A 24,079-nucleotide genomic window follows, 5' to 3' on the forward strand; every position below is an offset into this window, starting at 1 on the left:
ACACACACACACACACACATATGCACACTCAGACACTTCCTTTCTCTATTTTTTATCTATCTCTCCCTGTGTCCCTTTCTCTCTTTCTTCCTATCCCTCCTACTGCATCCCTCGTTTGTTTTCATTAGTGTGATTGCCTCAATGTCTCCCTGACCTTCAGCCATCTTCAACACTCGTTCTCACACACACACACACACACACACACACACACACACACACACACACACACACACACACACACACACACACACACACACACACACACACACACACACACATTCCACTAGATGATCACTTTTGATTTTATGACTCATATTTTCTTCCCATCTCTCATTCTTTATCTGTATATTTCTCTCTGGGAGGCAGCATGCCTGCTAATAGCAAAGCAGTAGATGTCCGTTTCGTATATGTTCTTGTGTAAAATAAAAGTTCAAAAACTAAGCTCCTAATTACCTTACCCTTTTACCCTTTACCCCTTTTTTTTCTTTTTTTGAAGATTCATAATAGACAGCTGGTTTCAGTGCCTCGTCCTGAGGAGAGAAGATAAATATACGAAAGTAGGGGGCTGGAAAAGAGAAGAGAAAAGAGAAGAGATGAGAAGTACAGGTCAGAGGAAGGGAGATGTATTGCTGAGTAGCCATGACCTTCAGCAGTGATTAGGGACAATTAAGGTTTTAACGGCGGTTTGAACTGTAAAACCACTGGTACAGAAAGTAGACGTAGAGAGAAAGAAAGACATAATAAGATGCGGTCATTGACACACAATCCATTCACGCCTGTAAATATTTTATTTGCTGCTTTTCTTCAAATCAGTATTTATCAGCGGCAGCGCCAAGACGAAAGGGTTGTTGTGTTAGTGTGTGTGTGTGTGTGTGGGTTGGGGGGGGGATGGCGAAATGATTAATATTAATTTGAGGGCTGATTGAATGCAGCACTCGAGTGAAGTGGCTCATGATGATGTCTCCTGAGCAACTCCCACGCACTGCTAACGCCATGAGTGGAAAGAGGAGGAGAGGAGACTATAGAGGAGAGAGGAAGACAAGAGACGAGAGGATGCGAGAATTGACAGCGTGAGGAAGACGTGTCACCTTCCGCCATCTGCCCACCCACTCTTACTTCACAATATCTCAGAGTAAGATGCACAGGCAGCACAGGCAGTACGGTGTTTCAACGCAATAAAAAAATCCTCCTCAACATAAAAAGGGCTCTCAGGTGTCTTAACTCACACTGTCTTGTTATTACTCTTCTGATTAGAGTTCCATTAAGTTCCAGTATCAAATTGAAGCTTCACTAATGTTAATATGGCTAACTGTTTGTTGACCTGATAGCTAGTGAGCTAGCAAGGAAAGCAATAACCCACATTTCAAGCTATACTTTTGTTTGGTGTAAAATTTAAATCTAAAAGATAAAAAGAAGAAATCAACTACATTCTTTTTGAAAACAAAACAGCTTGTACAAGCTAACAACAGTCAGTTTGAGTAGAGATTGATGGACACTGATGATCTTAGCAGGTGTTCACAGTGAAAACAAGACACAATCGTAGTGCTGGTTTGGCAATATGGTTACAGGTATTGATGAAAGATGTAAGAAGATGAAATACATTGAAAGAAGTCAAGCTTTAGTGATATATTCATGAGTTTGAAAGCTTGTCAGATTCTAAAACAATGTATTTTACAACTTTGGAATCATTTGGTGACAAACATTTAATCCTTCATCTTGACAAATGTAAGGCAAACCGTAAAGTAACAGGGTCTAACTTGTGATTGGCCGGCGCAATGTGTTGACAGATAATACCCATGGGGGTCCGGACACAGAGGGCTCCAGCAAAAAAAAAATGCAGGGTCATCTGTCAAACTAGCTGAACCTGACTCAACTTTCGAGAGCTGCATTTGGCGGGCAATCACGTACTCCCGGTAGATAGCTTTGTAATGTGAACACCATATTTCTACTGTACACTTGGCGATTGTTGCGATGAAAGATCAAATGATTGCGGTTTTGATAAGTTTTCAGAGTTGTGAAAGCCTGTCTCATAGTATTATAAACAGCTGTGCAGTATTTTGGCGTCATATAAGCCTTTAAACTCCAAGTCCAAAGTCTGTTAGATAGACTTTATACATTTTTTTATTTATTTTTTGTTATGACCCCATAGTAGAGGACATTATCTCATCCCAAGTGTCAAAGTGTGCTCTCTCTCACTGTAGTGATTTACAAAGGCTGACCAGAGGTGCTGTGTTAAGTTATGCTAATGTTCCAGGGATCATCAGAGTGTACTGCGAGATAACATGTCTTAACGTCCACATGGCTGGGAGGTTGAATGGCGTGGAAGCTCGGGGTTTGGATTGGTACCAGCGGTCTTTTGGGGTGTGTGGAGAGCTTTGGCTTGACAACGCAGGAGGGGAGGCCAGAGGGGCTGGAGTGGTGGAAGCAGTGGGCTAGGAAGGACACCCGTAGGTGCTATGTGAAATTAAGAATGATTAAGGAGCAAGAAAGACCAGGAGCAGTGCTTTGGAGCAAGGCTTGGTTAATGAACATAGCTAGGGGGAAGCCATTATGGTGGTGACTCAGAAGCAAATCCACATGCATGAAGAGGCATACGGAGAAACAGATGCAGAAAAATTTGCAGAGGCCCAATGTAGACTTTTTACAGAATAAGACTAAATGCTTTTCACTCTCAGAGATGCTGTTTTTTTGCATAGAATTGTATCCAAGTCATCTGCACTGAGATATCTAACTTAAAGCAGGTGAAGTGCCTGCTGAGAAGTAAGCGAGAGGCGAGGAGGTGTTGCAGCGTCCATCATTGCAGCTGACATTTATTTTGGCTCAGACAGCTGATGTAATTAACTTTTAGACCTTCCTGTTCGTGGCTGCTTCTCCGGGCAGGTGCGCCAAAGAAAACAAGGCAAAACTACCCACCTCCCTTTCACCCTTTCAAACACATCCACATTAATTTGCACTCACAAAACTCTTCTCTCATTCCATCTCTTATGCCTCTTTTCCCCTCGCTTTTTCCTCAGTCTTTAGCTTCCAACCTCGCTTTCTTGCTCTCTCTTTCTCGCCGTCTCTCACTAAAAGTGCGACGAGGGTGTCTTCAAGCTTCAAGTCCTCGTAACCAACCGTAGTGGCTTTCGGTTTCCCTCCATCAACACAAAAGCGTTTCCTTACTTTGTAACAATTTTGCACTCCGGGGAGAAGCGCTCAGTAGGCCTACGAGTTAACTTCAACCACTGTGACACCCCAGAGTTGCTTAACACAGCACTTTTCTTTTCATCAGCCTGGCAGTTTTACATTGGAATGACTGACAACATACAGCCATCAGCCGCATGTTTGTACCTTGTATGTGTCAGGACGACTACAAGAGTTTTCCATAAGTTAGAGGTTTTCACAGGTTCTTACACTAACTTACTCAATCAGCTTTTGTGTTTGATGAAAAAATGAATAAATGAATAAAAATGAGTGCATTCCACATGAGGTGGTCGCATAATTTAAAGATATGTCGCCTATCCTCCGTGTCAGTTGCAGCAAGTTTAACCCACCACACCTGTGAGTAGCACTTGGCATCTCCCATGAGAGTTTGGGTATGCAGACCGAGCCACTTTCTGAGGGTGGAAAGGAAATATGTGGGCAGTGCAGGTGTACTTTGTCAAAAATACCCTTGCCTCAGCCATATCACCTTTAATAATGAATAATGATGCCTGAGGTCTGTTTTGTTTATTTGCTGGCCTGGAAACAGGATCTGGCTTATTTTGCAAGAAGGCTGATACAAGGCAGATATGAGGTTATAATGGCTGGCAGATGCACTGGCCTGTGCCGAGCTACAGAGCGAGCGAGGTGTGTGTTTGTACAAGCTGATTTCTCAGACTAAACGGGTATCGCGTCCTACCAGCTGCTTTGGATCAAAACAGGCAGCCCGAGCAGGCGGGAAGGGCCCCCGTAGTCCACCTGGCAAAACAAGATGGGACCTCAGCATGACAGCGAATATAACATCTCCGCTAATAAACGAGCAGTTTACTGAGATGACACATCTGAAAGGCCCACGCACTGTTGTTTTAGCTGTAAATTTAGGCACAATTCAGTCAGTCGTGGGGGGGGATGGGTCATCAGAGTTAAAAAAAGAGACAAGAGGAGAAACAGTGAGCTCCTGCTTTATCTTCAGATCGGGGTCAGACTGAAATATGGGATCTAACAAAGGCTACAAAAGCCAGACGCTATATTTAGTCTTGAGGAGTCATGAGCGGTGAGAAAGTGTCTTCACCTCGTCTTCTCTTTAGTTTCTCTTTTCTGACACACACACTAGGTGATTGTGATGACAGCAGCCTTGCCTCACAAATCAACTTTTCAGTAAGCTATTTTGCTCAGTAACAGCACTTGTGTAGGCGTTTGGTCTACATTAAACCATGTTCTCATTGTGCATGTGAATGCACCGCTGTTTTTTTGCCGTCACGCACTGTTGGTCACAGTCAGACGCCATCAATTCAGTGTCGTTGTGTCTGAATGAAACTCTAAATCATGTTAGTTATTCAGGTAAACAACTCAGGAATGGTACCCCAGAGAACCGTTGAGTTCGGTCAGCAGTTTGCTTGCAATGGCACAACGAGAAAGAAAAACATGGTGAATGTGCTCATTTAATGGCAAGTCATATGTTAATTTTAATGATGGGTTTACCCGGTGCACAGGTGTGTTGGAGTGGAGGTTGCGGTACAGAGGTTAATGCTTTCAGTCACTCATACAAACTTTTAAGTACAGTGTGCAGGAGGGAGAGAGAGAGTTCGGAAAGTACCACAGAAGAAAAAGGGGAAGAGGACAAACAGAAGAGTTTGAATAAGTTCTGTGTGTTCCAACAGGTTTCTGCATCTCTAAGAAACCTGCTGGTCTCATTGGCCAGCAGGCTGCTGCCATGGGGAATACTGAGGAAATGTCCTCATTTTCTGTTTTTAGAGGCACACCTCTGTGTGTGTGTGTGTGTGTGTGTGTGTGTGTGTGTGTGTGTGTGTGTGTGTGTGTGTGTGTGTGTGTGTGTGTGTGTGTGTGTGTGTGTGTGTGTGTGTGTGTGTGTGTGTGTGTGTGCCCGAGGTTGGTGTGTAGAAAACCAAAAAAAAAGTTTAAAAAATTGTGGCTTCTTTTCAATTAAGCTCATGTGAATTTATAAGAAATACGTTTTATATAATAATGTGACAGGATTTATCTCATTGTTTTCTTGTAAATGTATTACTGGAGTAAAACATGTCGATATGTCTGTTGCTGTTCAGATTTTCAGATTCTACTGTACATCTTTCCTTTTCATGTCATGTTTTGGTGGAACATCTTCACAACAGAAAAGTTTCTTCCCAAAGAGTTTCTTGAGTAATGGACATCATCATCTTTACATCAGCTTTTAAAAAGCCCTCAACTCTCAGTACTCAAAGTAAACACATTCCTGCAGTGACAGAATTATCACCTGCTATACTCTATCTTTCTAGCAGCAGTATTTACTTCACCTCTCCTGCCTTTCACTTGCATGATAAACACACACTGTCAAATAGTATCAATCTTTCAAAAGCCACAAGGAAAGCATGGCTGGAGGCCACAGCATGGCGTGCGACTTTGTTGCACTATCTCCTCCTTTATCGCCTGCCTGTTACTGCTGGTGCCACTTCATAAATAAAGCCATTACACTAGAGAGAGGGCTGTGTGTTCACATAGACAGATTACACATAAACACGCCGAGAGACACACACACACACACACACACACACACTCTCTGGGCAGGTACTCAGTCTCTCGTCACTGGGGAGCTTTAACCCTGACCAGCTTAGTTCAGAGGCGAGGGGCTTTATGGGACATTGGGGAGCAGCTTGCACGAAGTAAATAGAATATCCAGTGGTGTCTGTCCCAATCTCAGATTAAGCCTCCAAAATCTCAGTGGTTTTTCAGTCTGACAGAGGTGTACAAAGACACATGAATGCCTACATACATCTCTACTGCACACCCGCAACACGCAAAAGAAAAACACATACACAGAGCCGTGTCTGTGAGTGGGTCCCAGTGCAGCTCAGGGTTTTATGCTGACACTAAAGAATGTGTTCATCTAGAAGTGAAGGGCCTCTCTCTCCCTGTCTGTTACCTGTCTCTCTGCCCTGCTGACAGACTGACTAACTGACTGACTGACTGACTGACTGACTGAATGAAGTGTAGAGTAGTGAGGATCTGACAGGAATCTCCATATTATCCATTGCAGCTCACAAAAAGCCACGAGCTAAAGCCCTCCCAAGCATATTGGCAAAATATTACTCCAGCTGAGAAGAGCCAGCTTGCAGGGTGGGCCCTGAAGTTAAGAGAGCTGTGTTCTTTAACTGAAAAGTGCAAACAACTTGTGTGTTTTGTCATAATGTTTTTTGGCAAATGAAACACTGTTATCCCTAATGTTTGTGGTCATTGGAGGTTGCTCTGGGTAAGTTAACAAAATGTTGCAGCCCTGTCTTCTGCGTCTGTGAAAAAGAGCAAACTAGGAGGTGAATGATTCAAAGCCAAGCAAAAGTTAGGGATAGTTTAAAAAAGACTGCCCTTCTTCAAATCTGCAGTCCGCAGAGAAGAATAGGACTGTGTTAGAGATGGAGAGAGAATTGGAGTGTGTCCGCAGGATTCTGAGCAAGTATAAGATTAAATCTTTGCCCCTTTCTCTCAGTGTTTTCTGCTGCCCTGTCTGGGGGAAAGCAAGGCAGAGCGCATGAGCTGGAGAAACATAATTCATAGTGCGAGTGAAAGGAGTTCATTAAACGATCCTGCTTGAGAGAGAGGGGGAAAAAAGAATTGGTGGCAAAAGAGAGCCAGGGATCACACACAGCCATGAAGAAAGAGAAAGTGGAACGGTAGGGACAGTAGGAGGTAAATGTGGTAAAATAGAAAAATTAAGGTGTGAGTATGATCAGATAAGAGGAGGGGTGATGATAATAGAAGGTGGAGTACCTGCAACTGCGAACATCTCTGCAAGCAAACCAGGAACAGGTATAACACGATTTGTGAACTAAAATTAAAATTTCTTTGACATGACGTAAGGTCTAATTATTTACACGTCTGTCTCTTCGTTAGCTCAGACAGCTCTGAAAATACTTATCAATACTTAATACAAATCACTCATAGTATTTGTAGTTTTTAAATATGGCGTCGTAGCACCTTCAGAAGCGGGTGAGGTTTCTCGGTGACGTGGGTTTCACAGCGCTGGCATGATTGAATTCCAGCTTGCACGTAAGTGTTTTTTGATCTAGTAGGCTTGATCCTCGTGCACCAAAGCACTGCCACACACGTGCTACACTGTAGACACACACACACACGGGCACACATGTGTACACTCATGCACACACATCACATTATACGGCATCAGCCAGGCTCAAAGTGGATCATTATTTACTAAACAGGTTGCCTAACAAGAAAAGACTGATTCCCCTGCAGGCTTATATAAAAACCCTGGAAGCATGGCGGTGGAGCAATATCCATCATAATTGATGTGTTGCAAAGCAGATTACACACATTAGCGCACACTGTTCTAGCTATGACAGCTCCAACTGAACATGACAAATTCCATAATGTGGAAAAAAAGGTATTTTACTCTCTCTGGGTATTAAAAGGCATGGCAACTAACAAAGAGGCATTTGCATTTGCAGGGGTAAATGCACGTTTGAGAGTATGTGTTTGTGTGTGTGCATCCCTGTCTGAATACACCTCCTCCATGCTCTCATGTCTCCTTAATTACATTCTATTTGTTCCACTTGGGGCGGAGGGTCCTGTAAACTGTTTGGAGCTTGGCACAGCTTCCCCTGCTCGGTGACAAGACTTCATTCAACACGGCTAATCCCAACATAGCATTAGCTACATGGATGATGCGTTCGAGGGCAGTGACAGCTGCAGCATTATTTACTGAACACAGCACAACAGATAAGCCCATTGAAATTGCAGTAGCTCATTCATTGTGGGGAGGCATTAAGAGTGTCTGTAGCTGCCTAATCAGTGGGCTGGATGCTGGAGGAATAAATAAGCTTTGGGAAGAGGGGCGGCTTGACTCTCACTCACTCCCTCCTCTCTTCGTACTCACTCACTCTCTGAGTCACTCTCCTCTCACTCTTCTAATCAACTCAACAGCATTACGGCAAATCTGCTACTGGAATTCCTGCTGGCCGCCTCTTATTTCTGTACGAGTGCTTTTAAATTAGAAAAGGTTGTAAATAACGCTTTATTGATTTGCTCTAGATCGAGTTTTCTTTATTAGTAGTAGTAGTAGTATTTTAACTGCAACTGTATTATTGTTACAGTTTCAGTTTTTTAGGCTTTATTGCTTTTTATGGTCCACTCAATACAAAATTACATTTACATTTCTGGTCATTTTGGCTGGTAAATTTCAATGACAGCATTCTTTCTTGCTCTCCATTTTATCAGTAAATATTGCTTGGAGTTGTGATAAAAATCTGTTTCATTCGTTTCAATATAGCTTCATCTATTATCATGTGATCCATAATAATTTGACATCATTTCAAACACAGTGTGAAACAAAAGACTTTTAAAAGCAAAGTTCATCATATATCACTAAAAGTCATCATTTATATTTTATTCGTATAATTTTCTATGAATCTTCCTGAGCATGTCCTCTAATTCGGTGTTTCTGTTGAAATGATTTAATTTGCTGTATCTTCTTTTTTTTTGCCTTTGATTAAACCTAACATATTAAGAGATTTAATTTAAATTATTTTCCTCTGCACTAATTGTCAAATTCATTTAATTGTAAAAGGAGGCCTGAGCTGCGCTGTGTGTTTATGTGTGACCGAGCTGTTCAGAGCCGTGTCGTTAGCCACACACCCACTCTTGACGACCCACTAATTAACACCCCATGTTAATCACTCTCAACCCAGCCAATAACCAGTGACATGCCATCATGCAGATCACTACATCATACCGCAGCACAGCAGTACACCCAAACCAGGCGATATTTTCTCTTTTTCCTCAGTGTTGTGTTGCAGAGACATCTCACTGAGTATTATGACTTCTTTCACAGTATGAGAGTGAACTGTTTTAACTGTTTTCCCGAACAGGAAGTTAGTATTTAGCAGGACTGTCATTCACAAGGTGATACTTGAGGTGATATAAATACTTGAACGGTGACAAAGAAACATGTCACCACCACCACCCTTCGCTCCTCCGAGCCATCTGTGGCTTCAAATTGATCCAGTATGGTTCTCCCAGCTCTATAATTTCTAATAGCACATTTATTTTTGTCACTATACCGAGTGCCACATGTATTAGATCTAATCCATTAGCCCGATCCTACTTTACATACACTGGTTTAAGTACATGTTGGCTAAATATCTTCCCAGTGAATCTGCCGTTCTGGCTGAAATAATGATTTTGATATAAGTTAAGCTGATTTGCCTAAGCTACCGAGTAATTAACTGAACTTAATCATTTCATTTCAATTCATTTCCATTACCTGAATTATTTTTCCAGTCTTTCCTATCTTTTGTAATGTCTGCGTCTGCTCACTGTTGTCTGGTAGTGAAAGAGCAGGGCATCTGAACTCTGTTACAACACTGACCTCTAGTGTCAGTTTGGCTCGACTCTGGCTCATGTGTGAGTTTTAAATGTGACATTTTAGCAGGCTCATTGGTAGTCCTATCTAAGGTAATGAATCCGCTTTGGACAAATGCCTAGTTTGAAGCTTTAGCCTCCAAATGCCTGGAGCAGGGATTGCCCAGGATAGGGCAGAGGTAGATTAGGAGTCAGTGTAATGAGAGGCAAAGCATCTCTTTAGCTCACCCTTTGTCTTTGCCTCCATCCATTCAAGCCTTGGAGGAGAAGGAGAGAGATACTTCTCTGGCCAGTGGCAGCCACACGGGCATTGGCTTTATTTTTCATCATCCTCTTCTCCTCTCCTCTCCTCCCTGCCGGCTTCCTCCTTTTTCCTATCTCTGTCTATTTTTTTCTCCCCTTTCTCTGTCCGCAGCCGTGGATGCTGACACTTTCTCACGCCATGCGGCCTCACGTCCTCGACAGGGGATTGTCAGATCTTCTAGAATATGGAAAAATACAGCCTCACTGGTGTGTGGCACATGGGTAATAGGCATAATAGGGTCAGGCCTGCATTTAATAAACAATTACCCATCTATAATAGATGAGTCCAGCTCCTAAGGACCAGCGTCTGCCCTGGGTCGAGAGAAGGAACAGGAGAGGGAGCGTAGGGGAGAGAGAGAGAGAGAGAGAGAGAAGATGAATGAATAATGCAGACGAGATGCCCATCAGAGCGCCCAAACGCAGGGGCCCATGCAGCGCCAATTATCTTCCTCTGCTAATGATGATCATCTTGATGCTCTCCCCCAACAACCCCACCCCCCCCCACACACCTCCTCCCTATCCTGCTACACTCTACCTACTATGCCTAAATCTGACATTTACCCAGTTGCCCTGCTCCCTAAACTCACCAAACATTAGGAAGCAAAGGAGAGAGGACTGCTTTTAAATGTTGCTCTTCGTTTTGTTTTTCGGGAGGTGGTGGTGGGGGGGGGCTGGCAGGGGGTTTCCTGGAGGCAGGGGCGGGTGGGGGCACAGTGGCCATCACTTCTCTTTTGAATTACAAATCAATCAGGGACTTCTCCTCAGCAGCTTCCATTTAGTCCAAGGTCACCCAGATTACACAAGGCTCTGTATTTGAATAGACATCCTAAGATATGTGAAAACAGAGAAGTGAGGAGAAGCTCTTTGGCCCTCAGGATCAGAGGGGGGGTGTGGGGTGAGGTGGGGGCGGGAGGCCTGTGGTGCTCTGGCAGACTGCTAGTGAAGTAGATAGGCCCCCAGTAGACTGCTTCAGTATGGGCTCTGGGAAAAATACACAGCTATTTTGGCTCCCTGAGGGCCCAAGTCTCTGGTAATAATGGGATCAGAGCCATGACCCTCCCAGGACACTGTACCACTATTGGATATTCTATTAGTTTCCGTCTGCAGTGAAAAGAAGTCCATGCTCAGCTACTTTTCTTACTCAGAATCACATTTGTTTTACTTTTATGTAGCTTTAACAGTGACTAATCAAATTATTTAAAGTTTCCAGGAAGAGACTCCATTAACAATAGCACAAAGTGTAGTGCTACTTATGACTATTGTAAAACCTTCTGGTATATAAAACTATGTACCGTGGATATCTTCTAATCATATCTAATGTACTTTATGCATGCAAAGATATTGTAAGCTATTAACATATGCACAAAAAAGCGAGTCCCATAATTGTTCCTTTTTACCATTTAATCCCAGCACTGGAAGATACAGCAGAGATCACATTAACATTTACATTTCTGAATCCCCCACCTCCTTGATACAGTTTCAGCTTTCAGCCTCAGCATCTCATCTGCCTTTACATAATATCAGACCGTATTAATGCTACATATGGAGCTCTACTGTCTGTGCTAGTGTGTAGATTTACATTTTCCTAATGATGTGCTTTCATTTTTCCTCCACTATCCCCCTGTCCTTCCCTTCACCTCCAGCCCACAGCCCACGGTGATTTAAAACACATACAACTGTACTGCCGTTTTACTGCAGAATAACACAAAGCGCGGGTTGAGACACCTTTGGTCGCCCCAGCCCCATCTGTTGCACATCTGGAAGTGGTGCGCCGCACCAATAATTGGAAGTCAATTTGTTTGAAGTTATGTATTTGGCATCTGGCTCGATTCATAAAAACTCTGGAAATCGCATTAATTTTATAGCATTTCGAGAAGGCCCAGCCACTTTTTTTTTCATCTCTCTTGTGTTCCATCGTTAATGCACGTGGGGCCTTGCTAGTCTAGTGACGTGGGCGTTTGTCGAGCACTGGTCAGGGTGTGGTCCTTAATAAAAGCAGCATGAAGGCCAATGCCCTAAAGAATCATGGGATGAATTACTGCAGTACTTTGGAGAGACAGTATTGATAGCTTGTTTTGCTAATCATGAAAATGGCGCACTCAAACTTTTGCAAAGTTTCACAATTTTACCTTTGACGTGACCTTCGCCTCAGATAATTTCTTATTTCTTCTAAAGGATAAACTCATCCAGGGCCTACTTTGCCACATTTCCTGTAGACGGGCTGACTGATTGAGAAGCAGCATGGTGTTGTTTGTCACACAGCTCTGAGTCAAGGCTGAAAATAGATATGACACTTGATGTTTGGTGCCTCACTGCCAGCTGTCATATTGTTATTCCCACTCAAATTTCACCTAATTTGTGCACAAGTCTTGTCACAGTCCAGATCCTGATAAGGGTTTTTAGGTGGGTTTTTTTTTTTCTCCCTCCTTCACTTCCAGGTATGTGTGGCAATGAAATACACACCTGTGCTTGCAAGTGCATGTATGTGTAGTACTGTATGCATATCCGTGCGTGTGTGTTTGTGCTTGCCTTTACACACAAGCGCATATTTTGATTAGGCTTGTTTGTGTGCGCTAGTGTGTTTGGGGCCCTGCACGCGTGCGCTCCAAAGTGAGCCACCTCAGCAAGAGGTGATTAAGAGTTGCCAATGGCAGGCTCGACAAGTGAGTGCATTGTAGCACGCTGGCAGCTGTGGCATCTGCACAGGTGACAGCTTCGCCTGCTCAGTGGTGGTGTCAGTGTTGGTGGGTGGTAGGTCTGACAACATTGTTTTGGTGACAGAACGACTCCACCGTGAGGTTCACGACATCACTTGCCTTCTTTAGATTTGTCAGTTTATACTGGGAAGTATATGGAGTACCATGGACTTAAGCATATCCTGCCAAAGCACTATTCCATACATAAAAAATACTGTTTACTAACTATCAGTAAAGAATAAAAGGCATCAAGGAAACTGCAAAGAATCATTTTACTTTATTGGCTTTCTTAAATATTCCACCACAACTGTTCTCTGTTGTAACATACTCCTCTATTGAGTCTCTTTTACTATCAAATTGCACAGTGTGGAAGTGGTGATGATGAAACACAGCCCACTGCTGCCACCTGCTGTTGGAAACATGATACAGCAGCAGTCGTTTTATTCAGGGAGTGAGGTCATTCTTTGAGGGAGACCATTTTGCTGTGCATGCAAAAGTAAAACAAAAAGGAACGGAGAGATTATTTTACAAGGTGTACAGTTTTTTTGCAGATATTGTAAAAAGCTGTAATCCAATAGGTTTCTCATGAAGGAGATTAGACGGAGAGCAGAGGAAGTGAAAAGCAGGGAGGTTTGTAGGATTACAAACTTTCCCAAATTTGTTTTACACATTCAAATATATGTTCACCTCTTAAAATATGGAGTTAATGTCTCTAACATAAACGTGTTATCGGATACCCACGCTGTTTTCTCAATCCATCAGTTCCTGTAAGTCTCCAAACTGTGGGCTGATGAACTGTGATATTCCAAATAAAAAGTCGCTTGTTCTGATGTCACCGTTGCCTCATCCGACCACATTTCCTTTTGAAGCCTGCACATAACTGGCCTTGAACTTTGCCCATGATAGCCTTTGATATGGAGAGAAATGAATTAGTTAGGAAAGTTTAATCTGACTTTCCTATTCAGGGTAGAGTGCTTTGTCTCCTGAGGCAGCTTTCAAATAGTGTTATTTGAATGTGTGTGGGTAAGTTTGTAAAATAGGTGCTTATTTATTTTTTATATTCTGTCAATACTCTCATTAAATTTAAGGATACTCTTTGCATTATTCTAACCCAGGCTTTGATTTTCATCAACTCTTGTCATAAATTAACTGGATTTGTGTATTTCTCCTAAGTTTAGTAATACAAGAAAGAAGAAAAATCAGTCATGCCGACTTTCTTTCTTAGATACTCTTCATGTTCTCAGCATAATGAAAATCTATATTTACCTTCCATAACTGCTTTGGCCAATTACCCGTAAACATCACTCAACACTTTGTAGTTTGAGTGGCTGCACTTTGTAATGATTGATTGGTTCAGTCTTATTTGCAGCTGAAGAGAGAAGATGCGAGCAAGGAATGTTTCGATTTCATTACAGAGAAACAGACCCTAATAACACTCTAAAACATTAATTCAGGGAGGCTTTGATGAGAAATCCACTTGGGAAGTATTGGCGTGTTTTTTTAGACTGGTCTGTTTGTTGTATTATTAATGCATGACTCAAGATTAAAAAACTACATGTTGATGAATGATTTTTAACACTAAGCATAATGTACAGTCTGGACAAAGCACTGAGTTTTTAAGACCTCATTAGTTTTTCATCACTGCGTCACAAACAAACTTACTTCAGCAAACTTTATTAATGAACAGATCATATTCCTACAATGTGAAAGGACACATCTCTTCATCCTGCTTACCTCAAAGGAAACTTCAGATAACAGCTCTCGTTGCAACTCTTTATCCCTCGCCATTATTCATCCTCAAGGGCTCATCAGCTCACAGTAGGCTCATCAGAATTATTACTCCTCCTCTACTTGTCTTTATTATCCAATTTCCCTCCTCTCTCCTCCTTTCTGCCACTCATTGCCAATCAGGCATCTTGGAAGCCGGCCCTTGACCTTCCGCTATAAAACTTCCCAGGATCTGTTTATTCTTTTTAGCCCAGTCATAGACCAGCAAGATCATTTTGCACTTAGTCCACCACTGGTCACTTTGCATCATAGTTCTTCATGTATTAAGCTTTTGTACACTTTACAATTGTCCAGAATTAAGTACAAGTGAAGGTTTTAATAGCAAAATAAGAGAACTGTTTTTTGGGTATGATATACAGCTATAGTGATTTTTGAAATTATGATAAATTCTGGTATTTTGTCAAACTACACCTGGTAGCTTGTCTGTAAGACTTTGTGTCTTATTACTATTTTCTCATATTTAAAGGAATATATGTAGTATTTAGGAGCTGAACTGTAATTACAGGTTGTTATATGTGATGGTGTATGATTGCAGAACAAGAAGCCAAAATCAAGTGTATCAAAAAAGGGGTTTATTATATTTTTCCCACCCCTACTAAGAATAAAAAAGGTAGCATGTTAGATAATAATATATATCTTTTTTATGAATACATGGATTAAAACATATATAAATACATAAACACTTATATAACAAAAACACTGAAAAGACAGAGACAAGACAGACGACATGTTAGGCATAGCGGTGAGTACATCATGTTACATGTTTGTATCTTCTTTAAGACAAAACTCCGGTGTTTTTATAAGGCACATGATCACACAATCACAATCCTGAATGCAATTGTTTAAAATCCTTTTGCAAATGAAAGGACAGTTTCGGCAGGTTTTCAGCAATTATTCTGAATATGTTACAGTGTACGGCTACCACAGTGTTTACCAAAAAGACACTAGACATGGTCATTTATATAAAGGCCGATAAATGTCTCCCTTTTTCTTGTGAGTCTGTTTCTGCTCTGTCCGGGAGGCAGAGATACATGTTGATTGTCTATACAAAAGAGCAGGAGGTCCAAGGGGCTGTCCGATGGTCTGGATTTGGATAATGCAAACTTTAGGCCAATTGTGCTCTAAAACCCACCTGATCAACAAAAACTATGCACTTTATACACAGGTGGTATTTTGAGGGCATTGTCAGGTGTGTCAACTGTCATTTAAATTACTTGCAACCCTGGGAGTGGTCATCAATGTATGTTCAGAGCCATTAGTCTGTCTTTTTAAAGCTCTGTGTATATGCCCTTTACCACTGAGGATTACAACTGTGTTGTCACAAGGAGATGACAAGAGTGTGTTTCTGTAGAGGGCACCCATTATAGGTCGTCACCCTCTGCAGAGCTGAAGCTGCTCCTGCGGCTGCTGTCTTTTGATGCAGCTCCAGGCGAGCCTGCCGAGAGGAGAGGGTCGGTGCCAAATGGCGAGAGCGGGTCATCCATCAGGATCTCGTCCAGCCGATGTTCCTCCTTGAGCGTAGCACTGAAGAAGTCTGTGAAGTGGGACAGCGGGTCAGAAAAGGTGGTGCAGCCATCGGCGCCTGTGATGTGATCCTGTAGCCCGCCGGTGGCCGCGATGGATGGCACACCGGCCACCACGGCTATCCTCTGGAGGTAGTCGCTGTTGGGGTCCTCCTGGTAGAGGGGGGGCTGCTGGGCCTGAGGAGATGACTGCTGCTGCTGCTGCTGCTGTTGCTGTTGCTGTTGTTGTTGTTGTTGCTGCTGCTGCTGTTGTTGCTGTTGTTGTTTGAGGAGGTGGGAGGATAGTTCAACAGTCCCCAAAGCTGTAGCCATGTTTGGAAGTCCATGTGCTCGTGCCTGGATCTCAAGCTCCTGGTAAACATAACAAAAGAAAACACAAGTTAAATATGTCTTCTAATCTTTTATATCTTAAGTTGCTCATCGTACGTCAGTCCACACAGATAACAGCTGAATAAGTACTTAAAAAATGTAATTTCCTCAGTTATGAGCAGATTTGTTATGACTGTACAGTATGGAGTAACACTGGAACAATCCCCACCACACCTCTTCTAGTCTACTCCACATACCAAAGTTTGGTTGGAGTGAGCTAAAGGGAGTTTGGGTGTTGACAGTCTGCTCCCATGCAATCTTTTCACACATTTTGAGATCAGCACCAGTCACCTGTAAGTGTCATCACAAATTCAGTTTGGCCTTTCGTTAACTGTCCTTTTATCGTCAGTGGTGGTCAGTATTTCCTGGATTGTTTAGTCATCCTTGAAGATAATTACATATTTTGTATTCTTCCGAACATTGGAGTGAAATCACATAAACCACAATCTCAATGCACTCCTCTGTGCATGCATGTGCCATGAATCATACAGACATTGCTTCTATTAGTGCCCATACTCTAATTCTGACCTGCTCTTAGTTCCTCTGCAAGAGCCGAGGTCATTCTCTTTATTCATGAGCTAATTAGCACTGAGCTCTGTGAGGTTAGATCAGAGATGGGGTGACCGTGGTTGGGTGTTGGGATGGGGTGGGGGGAGGGGAGGGGAGTTTTTAGGTTTAGGGGTTGTAAAGATCACTGGGGTGGAAATTAGTTTACATTTTGGGGTCGTAATGCTTTGATGGTGGGAATTAGCATAAGTGTGAAGTGCCTGATCTTTGAGATTATGGCATTATGGCCTCTTGTATAGATAAGGCTGTTTATGAATACGTCACCAAAGTGAAAATGAGTGCTTACTCAAATTCGGCACTGGGACTAAGTCCTAAAACATTAGTAGGACATTAGGGAGTTGATGGGCAATTCTTTGTGGTAAGAAGTAAGCTCATAAAAGAGGAAGTACATCACATCGAAGGCTGTATACTTTTCACAATGCATTTTCAAGTGTAGTCAAGTCTAACATAGTTTATTACCAAGGTGCTAAACATCCAGTTGTTGTGAAATTGTCTTAATTTATTAGCTTTAATCTGCCTTGTTCCAAGAGTTTAAACTATCCTCAGGCAAAAGCAGTGCACTGGTATCTCAATTGATATTGTGCTTCTGTGTTTAATTTTTTGAAGCATAAATAATATGCTAATAATTATTATTTCATTTTTTTTTTAAGATTAAAGATACAAATTTACAAGGTGAGGAACTTCCATTTAAGATCTACTTTTGTCTTTTTTCTCAGTATGATGATTGTTTGCTTTAATTATGCGTTTTATTAATTATATATCATTAAAACATACCAAACACAATAAGACTTCTGTGTAATTACCTGGATCCTCAGCAGCAATCTCCTGTTCGCTTGCTCAAGCTTCTTCTGACGGCTCTCCAGTTCCCGAGCATGCTGCTGCTCCTTCTGCAGCCACCTTATGTACTCCACAGAGGCCTTTAGGATAGTGCCTTTGTTCCAGCGCATGTCGCTGCAGAGAGGAGAAATGTAAAAGATAACCTTTTACACAGAACCCAATGATGTCGGCAGAATATCCTCCGCAATAAAAAAAAAGGGGGGTGGGGTGGATGCAGGGGGTAAAGTTTTAACACAGAGGTTTTTTACCTTTTATGATATGAATAAGAAATAGTGATTTACATGGGGCAATTATTCATCCTTGGACATTACATGGGGACACTGAATGGGAATTTTAATAGAATAATTAAGTAGGTATGTGGAAAGTCCATTCTCGTACCTCCTTGTTCACTAAAATTAATCCTTGAGTAAAAATAGGTGAGGGAAAATGAGCTAAGTAGGAAGACAGAGGGAAAAATGGAGCATTGGACCTAAGGTGCTAGAGTGCAAGTCATTCTTTATTGCTTTTTAAAGAAGGAAAGGTAGTAAAATTGTCCTTTTCCACACAAGTGAGACGTTGGTCTGATCAGAGCTAATAATCTCTTTTATCCGGCGTTAATGGCACGACGACAACGCTAACCTTCCATTTAAATTTGAAGCAAAGTTCAATTGCGAAAGATGGCCAGTGGATTTCGATTCAGCTCTATATTCCATCTCTGTGTTCCAATTGTGCTTCAAACTTTGATTCAAATGGTGTTGCCTACTTCTTTGCATTTGACCCTTTCCTCATCATTCATGCTTTGAGCTGAACTGCCGAGACCCAGCGAGAGAATGTACAGCTCTTGGAGCGTCGACTACAATGGAAGTTCAAGTGCTCCCTTGAAATATTACTGAAATGTGCTTGAGTACTCATTTGAATTCAATGAACAACGTTAAGAGTGTCTTTGTGCTGAGAATTTAATATGCCAGTTTCTCCCACCAGACAAGTTCTTGCATTTGTTTCAGTGACATAAAGTAAAGGGAAGCAGCGCATTGTTTCAGAAAAAATATCCAGATGTTGCAACTTACGGGTCATTCGATTTTGGTATGAGTGTCCCCAGCTCCTTAATCCTGTAGTTGATATTGTATCTTCGTCTTCTTTCAACTAAGCAAGCAAAAAAAAAGGAACAAGAGATGATTAGAGGATTGTCAGCTTCAGTGCTAAAGGCTAGCCATAACTAATTTTCAGACCATAAACTGTGATGGAGTTGACACTTACTCAAATTATGGTTGTCTTTTTTCTGCCGCTCTTTGGCCATCACCCTTGTGTCGTGTTCTGTCAAAAAAAATAAATCACACAGGGAACGGATCGATTAGCAACGCACACTAATATAGAAACTGAAAGACAACGAACACACAACACCACAAAAGGTCCAGTCAAGAGGCACACAATCAGTTGTTTTGAGGGAGTTCAGTGCTTGGGTCAGCCAGAATGTGGAGTTTCCGTGCATTAACCCACGCCACAGACACAAAATTGACCTCCTTACACACACACACTGAAAGAGCCCAATTTATTCCCTCCAGCATGTCTGCAGCTCATTGTGTAAAAAAATAGTGACCACTTTTAAACTACTTAAGCGCAATTAAGACAGTTTAACAAATTCACCAATCTGTCCTGGAGAGCGACAAAAATGCCACTGCATCCATATTTGTATTCACATTCTTCCAAATTACATAATTGGGGACCTGAGATTGGATTTCCCAATTTGTCTCTGTTGATTCAATCAAGACAATTTAAACTCTGTGTAACAGCCCATTGTCCTCTGCGCCTACACTCAAATGAAACAGATGGCAATTCACTTATTTGCCCGTTGAGAGCGGAGGGTTCTTCAGACATCCTTTCTATTTCCTAAATCAATTAGGCTTCTTTGCTTGATGCATGACATTAATAAGAAATGTCTTAAAGGGTCGTCTGTAACGAAAAGTCTACACGTTTCTACGGATTATTAACAGAACCAATGACAAGCTGGATAGTGTTTGTCAAACACCAGACACAAATCAACTCACACATTTGTCTGTTTGCCTGACACACATAATTGGACACACACAACAAGTTGCTGTTTATAGCTCACACAGGTACACTGTGTTCTTTTTAGTATGTCGCCCACCGAAAAAGAAATAGTTGTTGAAGAGAAATATGTGTAATTTTTAGAATTCCCTAAAAATGTCTACTTCTAATATGTATAACTCAGTGTGATTCTTTTAATTTAGAGCAATGTGAACATGCGATAACTCATTAGTTAGTTGTTTGATCAGTGCTATGGTATGGGTTCATACCTGTGTATTCCCTTTTAACAGTGAGCTTTGTGGGGTTAGATGTGGGGCTCATTCCACCATTAGGGGGTTTCATACCTTGTTCACCCCCATAGACGTCCAGCATGCTGCTACTGAGGGACACCTAGGATGGAGAGAGAGAAGAGAGAAGAGGGAGGAAAAACAAATAGAAAGGGTCAGTTAAAAGGCAGGCATACAAGCACATTTGCATCACACAAACCAACACACTTTTCGCATTTTAACAAAAGCCACAACGCAAATTGTTGTTTTTAGCTGTGGCATTGTTTGGCTATTTAAAGCACAGAGGGCATTGACAAATGACATGAGAGTGGAGTGATCAGAGGCTTGCAGGGAAGGTTGTCAGCCCTCAAGCCTCTCGCTTTCAGCCTCCCAGCAGGGAGTTGTTGTACCCACACAGCAGGAAAGAGCACATCCAGTGCAGTGATCATTAATTGTTGCCATGTTTAGATCGCCTACTTGTCTTGCATCACAAAGAGTAAAAACAACATAACAAAAAGGTAACCTAGCTTAAAAATCAGGTCAATAAGGGGTTGCGGTCTTCCAGTCTGACTCCATCTAACCCTGACCTTCAACCCAGGCTTGCTGCTCTGTGAAGTGTGATTTGACCAGCAGACATGGTGCCTTGATCTGCTAATGCCACCATTTTCAGAACCCCTCCACTTGAAAGTGCTCCTCACACAGAGATGTGCTCTGTGTTGAAAATAGCATCCCATTAGATGAAAAGGCTAGCTAGGTCAACTGCTTGAACAGAGGCAAAACTGTTTTCCTACGGGTCCCTTCTTGTCTGGGAAAGCATGCATCAGTTCTGCGATAATGACGCCTTTTCATGGACTGGGGAGATGTCAAGATATAGCGTGCTGACACACATGTGTGTCTAATTCGCATTTGTGTATTTATGGGAAAATGCTACAGAAGCCACCATGGATTCCATGATGCGCACAGCCAATTTTATTCACGACATGTGTGTCAAATGTAACTACTGGACTGACTGATAAGGAGGCATGTCAAGGGAGCGGAAAGCAAAGGAGGAAAAAAAAGAGAGAAGAGGAAACAAAACAGAAGAAACTGCAGACATTTCAGATATCTGCAGTCGGTTAGCATGTGCAGTTTTTTTACATTATCTCACCAAGATGGTAGAAAAGGAGGAGGAGGAAGAGGAGGAGGGGACAAAAAGTGCTTATCAAAATGAAAGATTGCAACAATTCCCTTACTACTCCTATTGTAATCACTTCAATCCCTCTCCCGTCTGTGTTCCTGGATGTGTTGACACGGCGAAACGACGTGATGCATCGTACTGTATGACTAATTAGGATGAATTGATCCATTTAAGCATGGTATCATTTCTGAACAAGCCCACGGGGAGTGTATGCATTAGCCCAATCCAATGGCTCAGTAACTCTCTCCAACAAAATCTCTCACCCGCTCCACTGTTGCGCTTCTGTCCTCATTTGAAACTTACTGGCTCACCCGTTTCTCCTCCTCTTCCCCCCATGCCTTATCTTTTCCTACCCCCTCTCATTCCTTCTCTGTCACGGTATCTTTTGTGTTTTTCTCAATGTCACTTTATCTGTGTGTACGATTTTTTTGTCTGCCAGACTATCTCTCTGCATATTGAAAGAGTTAGGCCAGATTCGCAGTGTTCCCATCCCACAAACTATCTTAGTATTTGTAAGATACTTCTTCTTTATTGTCATTACATATATACCTTTGTCCACAAACTTCCTTTTTTAACTCAATCTGCATTGTTGATCTTCTTGAGTAATGTGAGAAATGTTCCTAAGCCCCGATGAACTTTGACTCATCTCTAGACTTAAGCTGACCTCAAAGTAAGACAGGTCCCCTTTTTCCCAAGCTAGTGAAGCCTGCACCTGCGTCCACAGTGTTTGAGTGGAGCAACCTCACTTTCAAGTCCCCATTCAACAAAAAACAGAAGTCATTAGTTACGGAACTTGACATAACATAACATAACATAACATCGCTAATAATGTGAACAGGTTAACAAACAGGGGTTACATTGAAAAATCAATACAAAAGACCTTCATACCAAAGATAGTCAGTAGCAGTTTAGACAGTGTTAGTCTGTAGCTGTTAGAGCAACAGTTAATGTGATTGATACTTACATTGTTTTGCATTAAGATGTTAGACTCCATGCAATCCAAGCCTCCATCATTGAAACCGGATTCAAGACTAATTAGGTCATCAATAACTTCATCCATTGGAAACTAAAAGAAAACAGTAATTTCAGTTTACTCATGGACAGGCTTATGATGTTTCTACCAGAATTTCAATACTGTCCAAGTCTGATCTTTTTAAATCTCAACATTCAAACCAAAATAGACACCAGAAAGGGGAGGGACTGCCGTTAGACTAATCCAATAACAGACAAGTCTGCCACCATGTCTGAAGTTAATCGGCATTGTTTGTGGGGAAAACATGCATCTGTTATCAAAGTAGTTTCCTTATTTTGAAAGGGTTCTCTCATCAGAGACTGTTTGTCTGAAGTTATTGATGAGCATATCAGAGAGAGAGGCAGATCAATAATGGCATCACTTTGTTTAGATGACTGGTTGGAACTACTCTCTGAATTGTTCAGATTAAAACCTGATCCAGGTTGAGATATTGTCATAGTCTTTGATGCTCGTGAATTCCAGGGTACTGTTTGCTGACTGTACATCCAAATACAGTATCAGCCATGATTCATCTCTCTTAATGAAAGAATGTAGGCGTAAGCCTAATCACTTTCAAGAAGTAAGCGTGAACACAGAACTGAATATGCCCTTTGACTGGAAAGTCTCAGGAGTGTTGACAGGAAAGTGTTGCGAAATTTACCAAAAATATAATCCATAGTGTATGACCCAGTCTGTGGTTCAAACATTGAGTTGCAATTTCACTCTTTCTAGACACATTTTAGGTTAACTCAATTTCAGTTCCATATATTCAGAAACATTATCAGAATTATCAGAAGCTTTTGTTTTCGGTCCACTAACCTCGCTGTCGTGATTTGCCATCGTGAGTAGGGTAACTGGACTGTTGGGATTGCTGCTGTCGCTAACAGAGGGCATGTGTCCATTCCTCATGATGGGAACGGTGGCCAGCGACTGGCCTTGGGCGTGGGGATGTGGCACGGCGTGGCCTCCTCCGGCCGAAGAGGCCAGCTTAGAGCCCAGCGTCAGGTACTGCTTGACAGGTTGGTTCTGGGTCTGATGGAGGTGGAACTTAGAGTTCTCCAGGTGGTTCTGTACCTGCAGCAGAAACAAATCATACATAACTTCAGTTAGTTCACAGTTGACAGAAATTCTGTTCAGGAGGCGGGAGTCTGTGCACTGTTTAGCACACCGTTGTAACAGTGCTGACTAAGAGCATATGTACAGGGATTGTTCAAAGTGACTGTCAGCTTTGCGAGAAGATGATTTCATTTAATACGCAGAAATAGTTGTGAGTCAAATTCTTCCCATTATTAGTCATACATGCAGTGCGTATTTACAGACTTACAACGGTACAGAATTTTGTAGAGTGTAACTTAAAACTTGCATTAACATGAGCCATGTTTGATATGTGTCTTTTTTGAGAATTAGGAGAAGTTCTGTCACATTCCGTAATTTTAGTTCCAGTTTCAGATTGAAAAATGTGGTCAATAACAAAAGTATAGCTTTTCCCCAGAACTAAACTGAGGCTGACAAACAAAATGCAGACTTTGCTTCTCCTATACCTTAACCTATGCATGCAACTAATTAAGTTTGCCAAACTATTAATCAAAGCTTCACAAATCAGTTACATTTTAGAAACATCATTCCACAGTTCAACAAAATATTTAACCAAGCAATTCAGAATTCTGCTGAACGTCGATATTCTTACATTTGAAGCTCTGGTTGCGTCCCGCATCGTGTAGTAACTGCAGTCAGTTAAGTGTGGCATTCTCAGTAAAAGCAGATAGTCTTCAGATTGGTTTGTTTTGGTGATGCAGCAGGACAAGTTTAGGGATCCAGGTCTGCTGCTGCTATCCTGTTGGTCTGAGTGTCTGTCCTTTCCAGCCCCCTACCAATGTCTTATAAAGGGCCCAAAGTGAACTAATTAGACTCAAAGCTGGGGGTAAGTCTTTATGTTGCGTAGCATGATAATCACTTCAAACACTGGA

The 24,079-nt window shown here is 41.9% G+C and overlaps 2 protein-coding genes across 2 annotated transcripts in view; both read right to left on the minus strand.

Annotated features, from left to right (window-relative positions):
* Positions 1 to 24,079, minus strand: part of LOC134004672 (dnaJ homolog subfamily B member 9-like) — a 435,649-nt gene that overhangs the window by 352,899 nt on the left and 58,671 nt on the right. The window lies entirely within an intron of this gene.
* Positions 15,640 to 23,011, minus strand: tfec (transcription factor EC). The gene is made up of 8 exons (XM_062443870.1): positions 22,932 to 23,011; positions 22,065 to 22,166; positions 19,927 to 20,047; positions 18,869 to 18,925; positions 18,679 to 18,754; positions 17,599 to 17,746; positions 16,114 to 16,210; positions 15,640 to 16,017 (listed from the first exon to the last, which is right to left on the minus strand). The coding sequence occupies exons 1-8, from the start codon at positions 23,004 to 23,006 to the stop codon at positions 15,698 to 15,700; spliced, it is 996 nt and encodes a 331-aa protein (XP_062299854.1). The 5' UTR covers positions 23,007 to 23,011; the 3' UTR covers positions 15,640 to 15,697.

This window comes from Scomber scombrus, chromosome 22 (genome assembly GCF_963691925.1).
Source record: "Scomber scombrus chromosome 22, fScoSco1.1, whole genome shotgun sequence".
Classification (NCBI taxonomy): domain Eukaryota; kingdom Metazoa; phylum Chordata; class Actinopteri; order Scombriformes; family Scombridae; genus Scomber; species Scomber scombrus.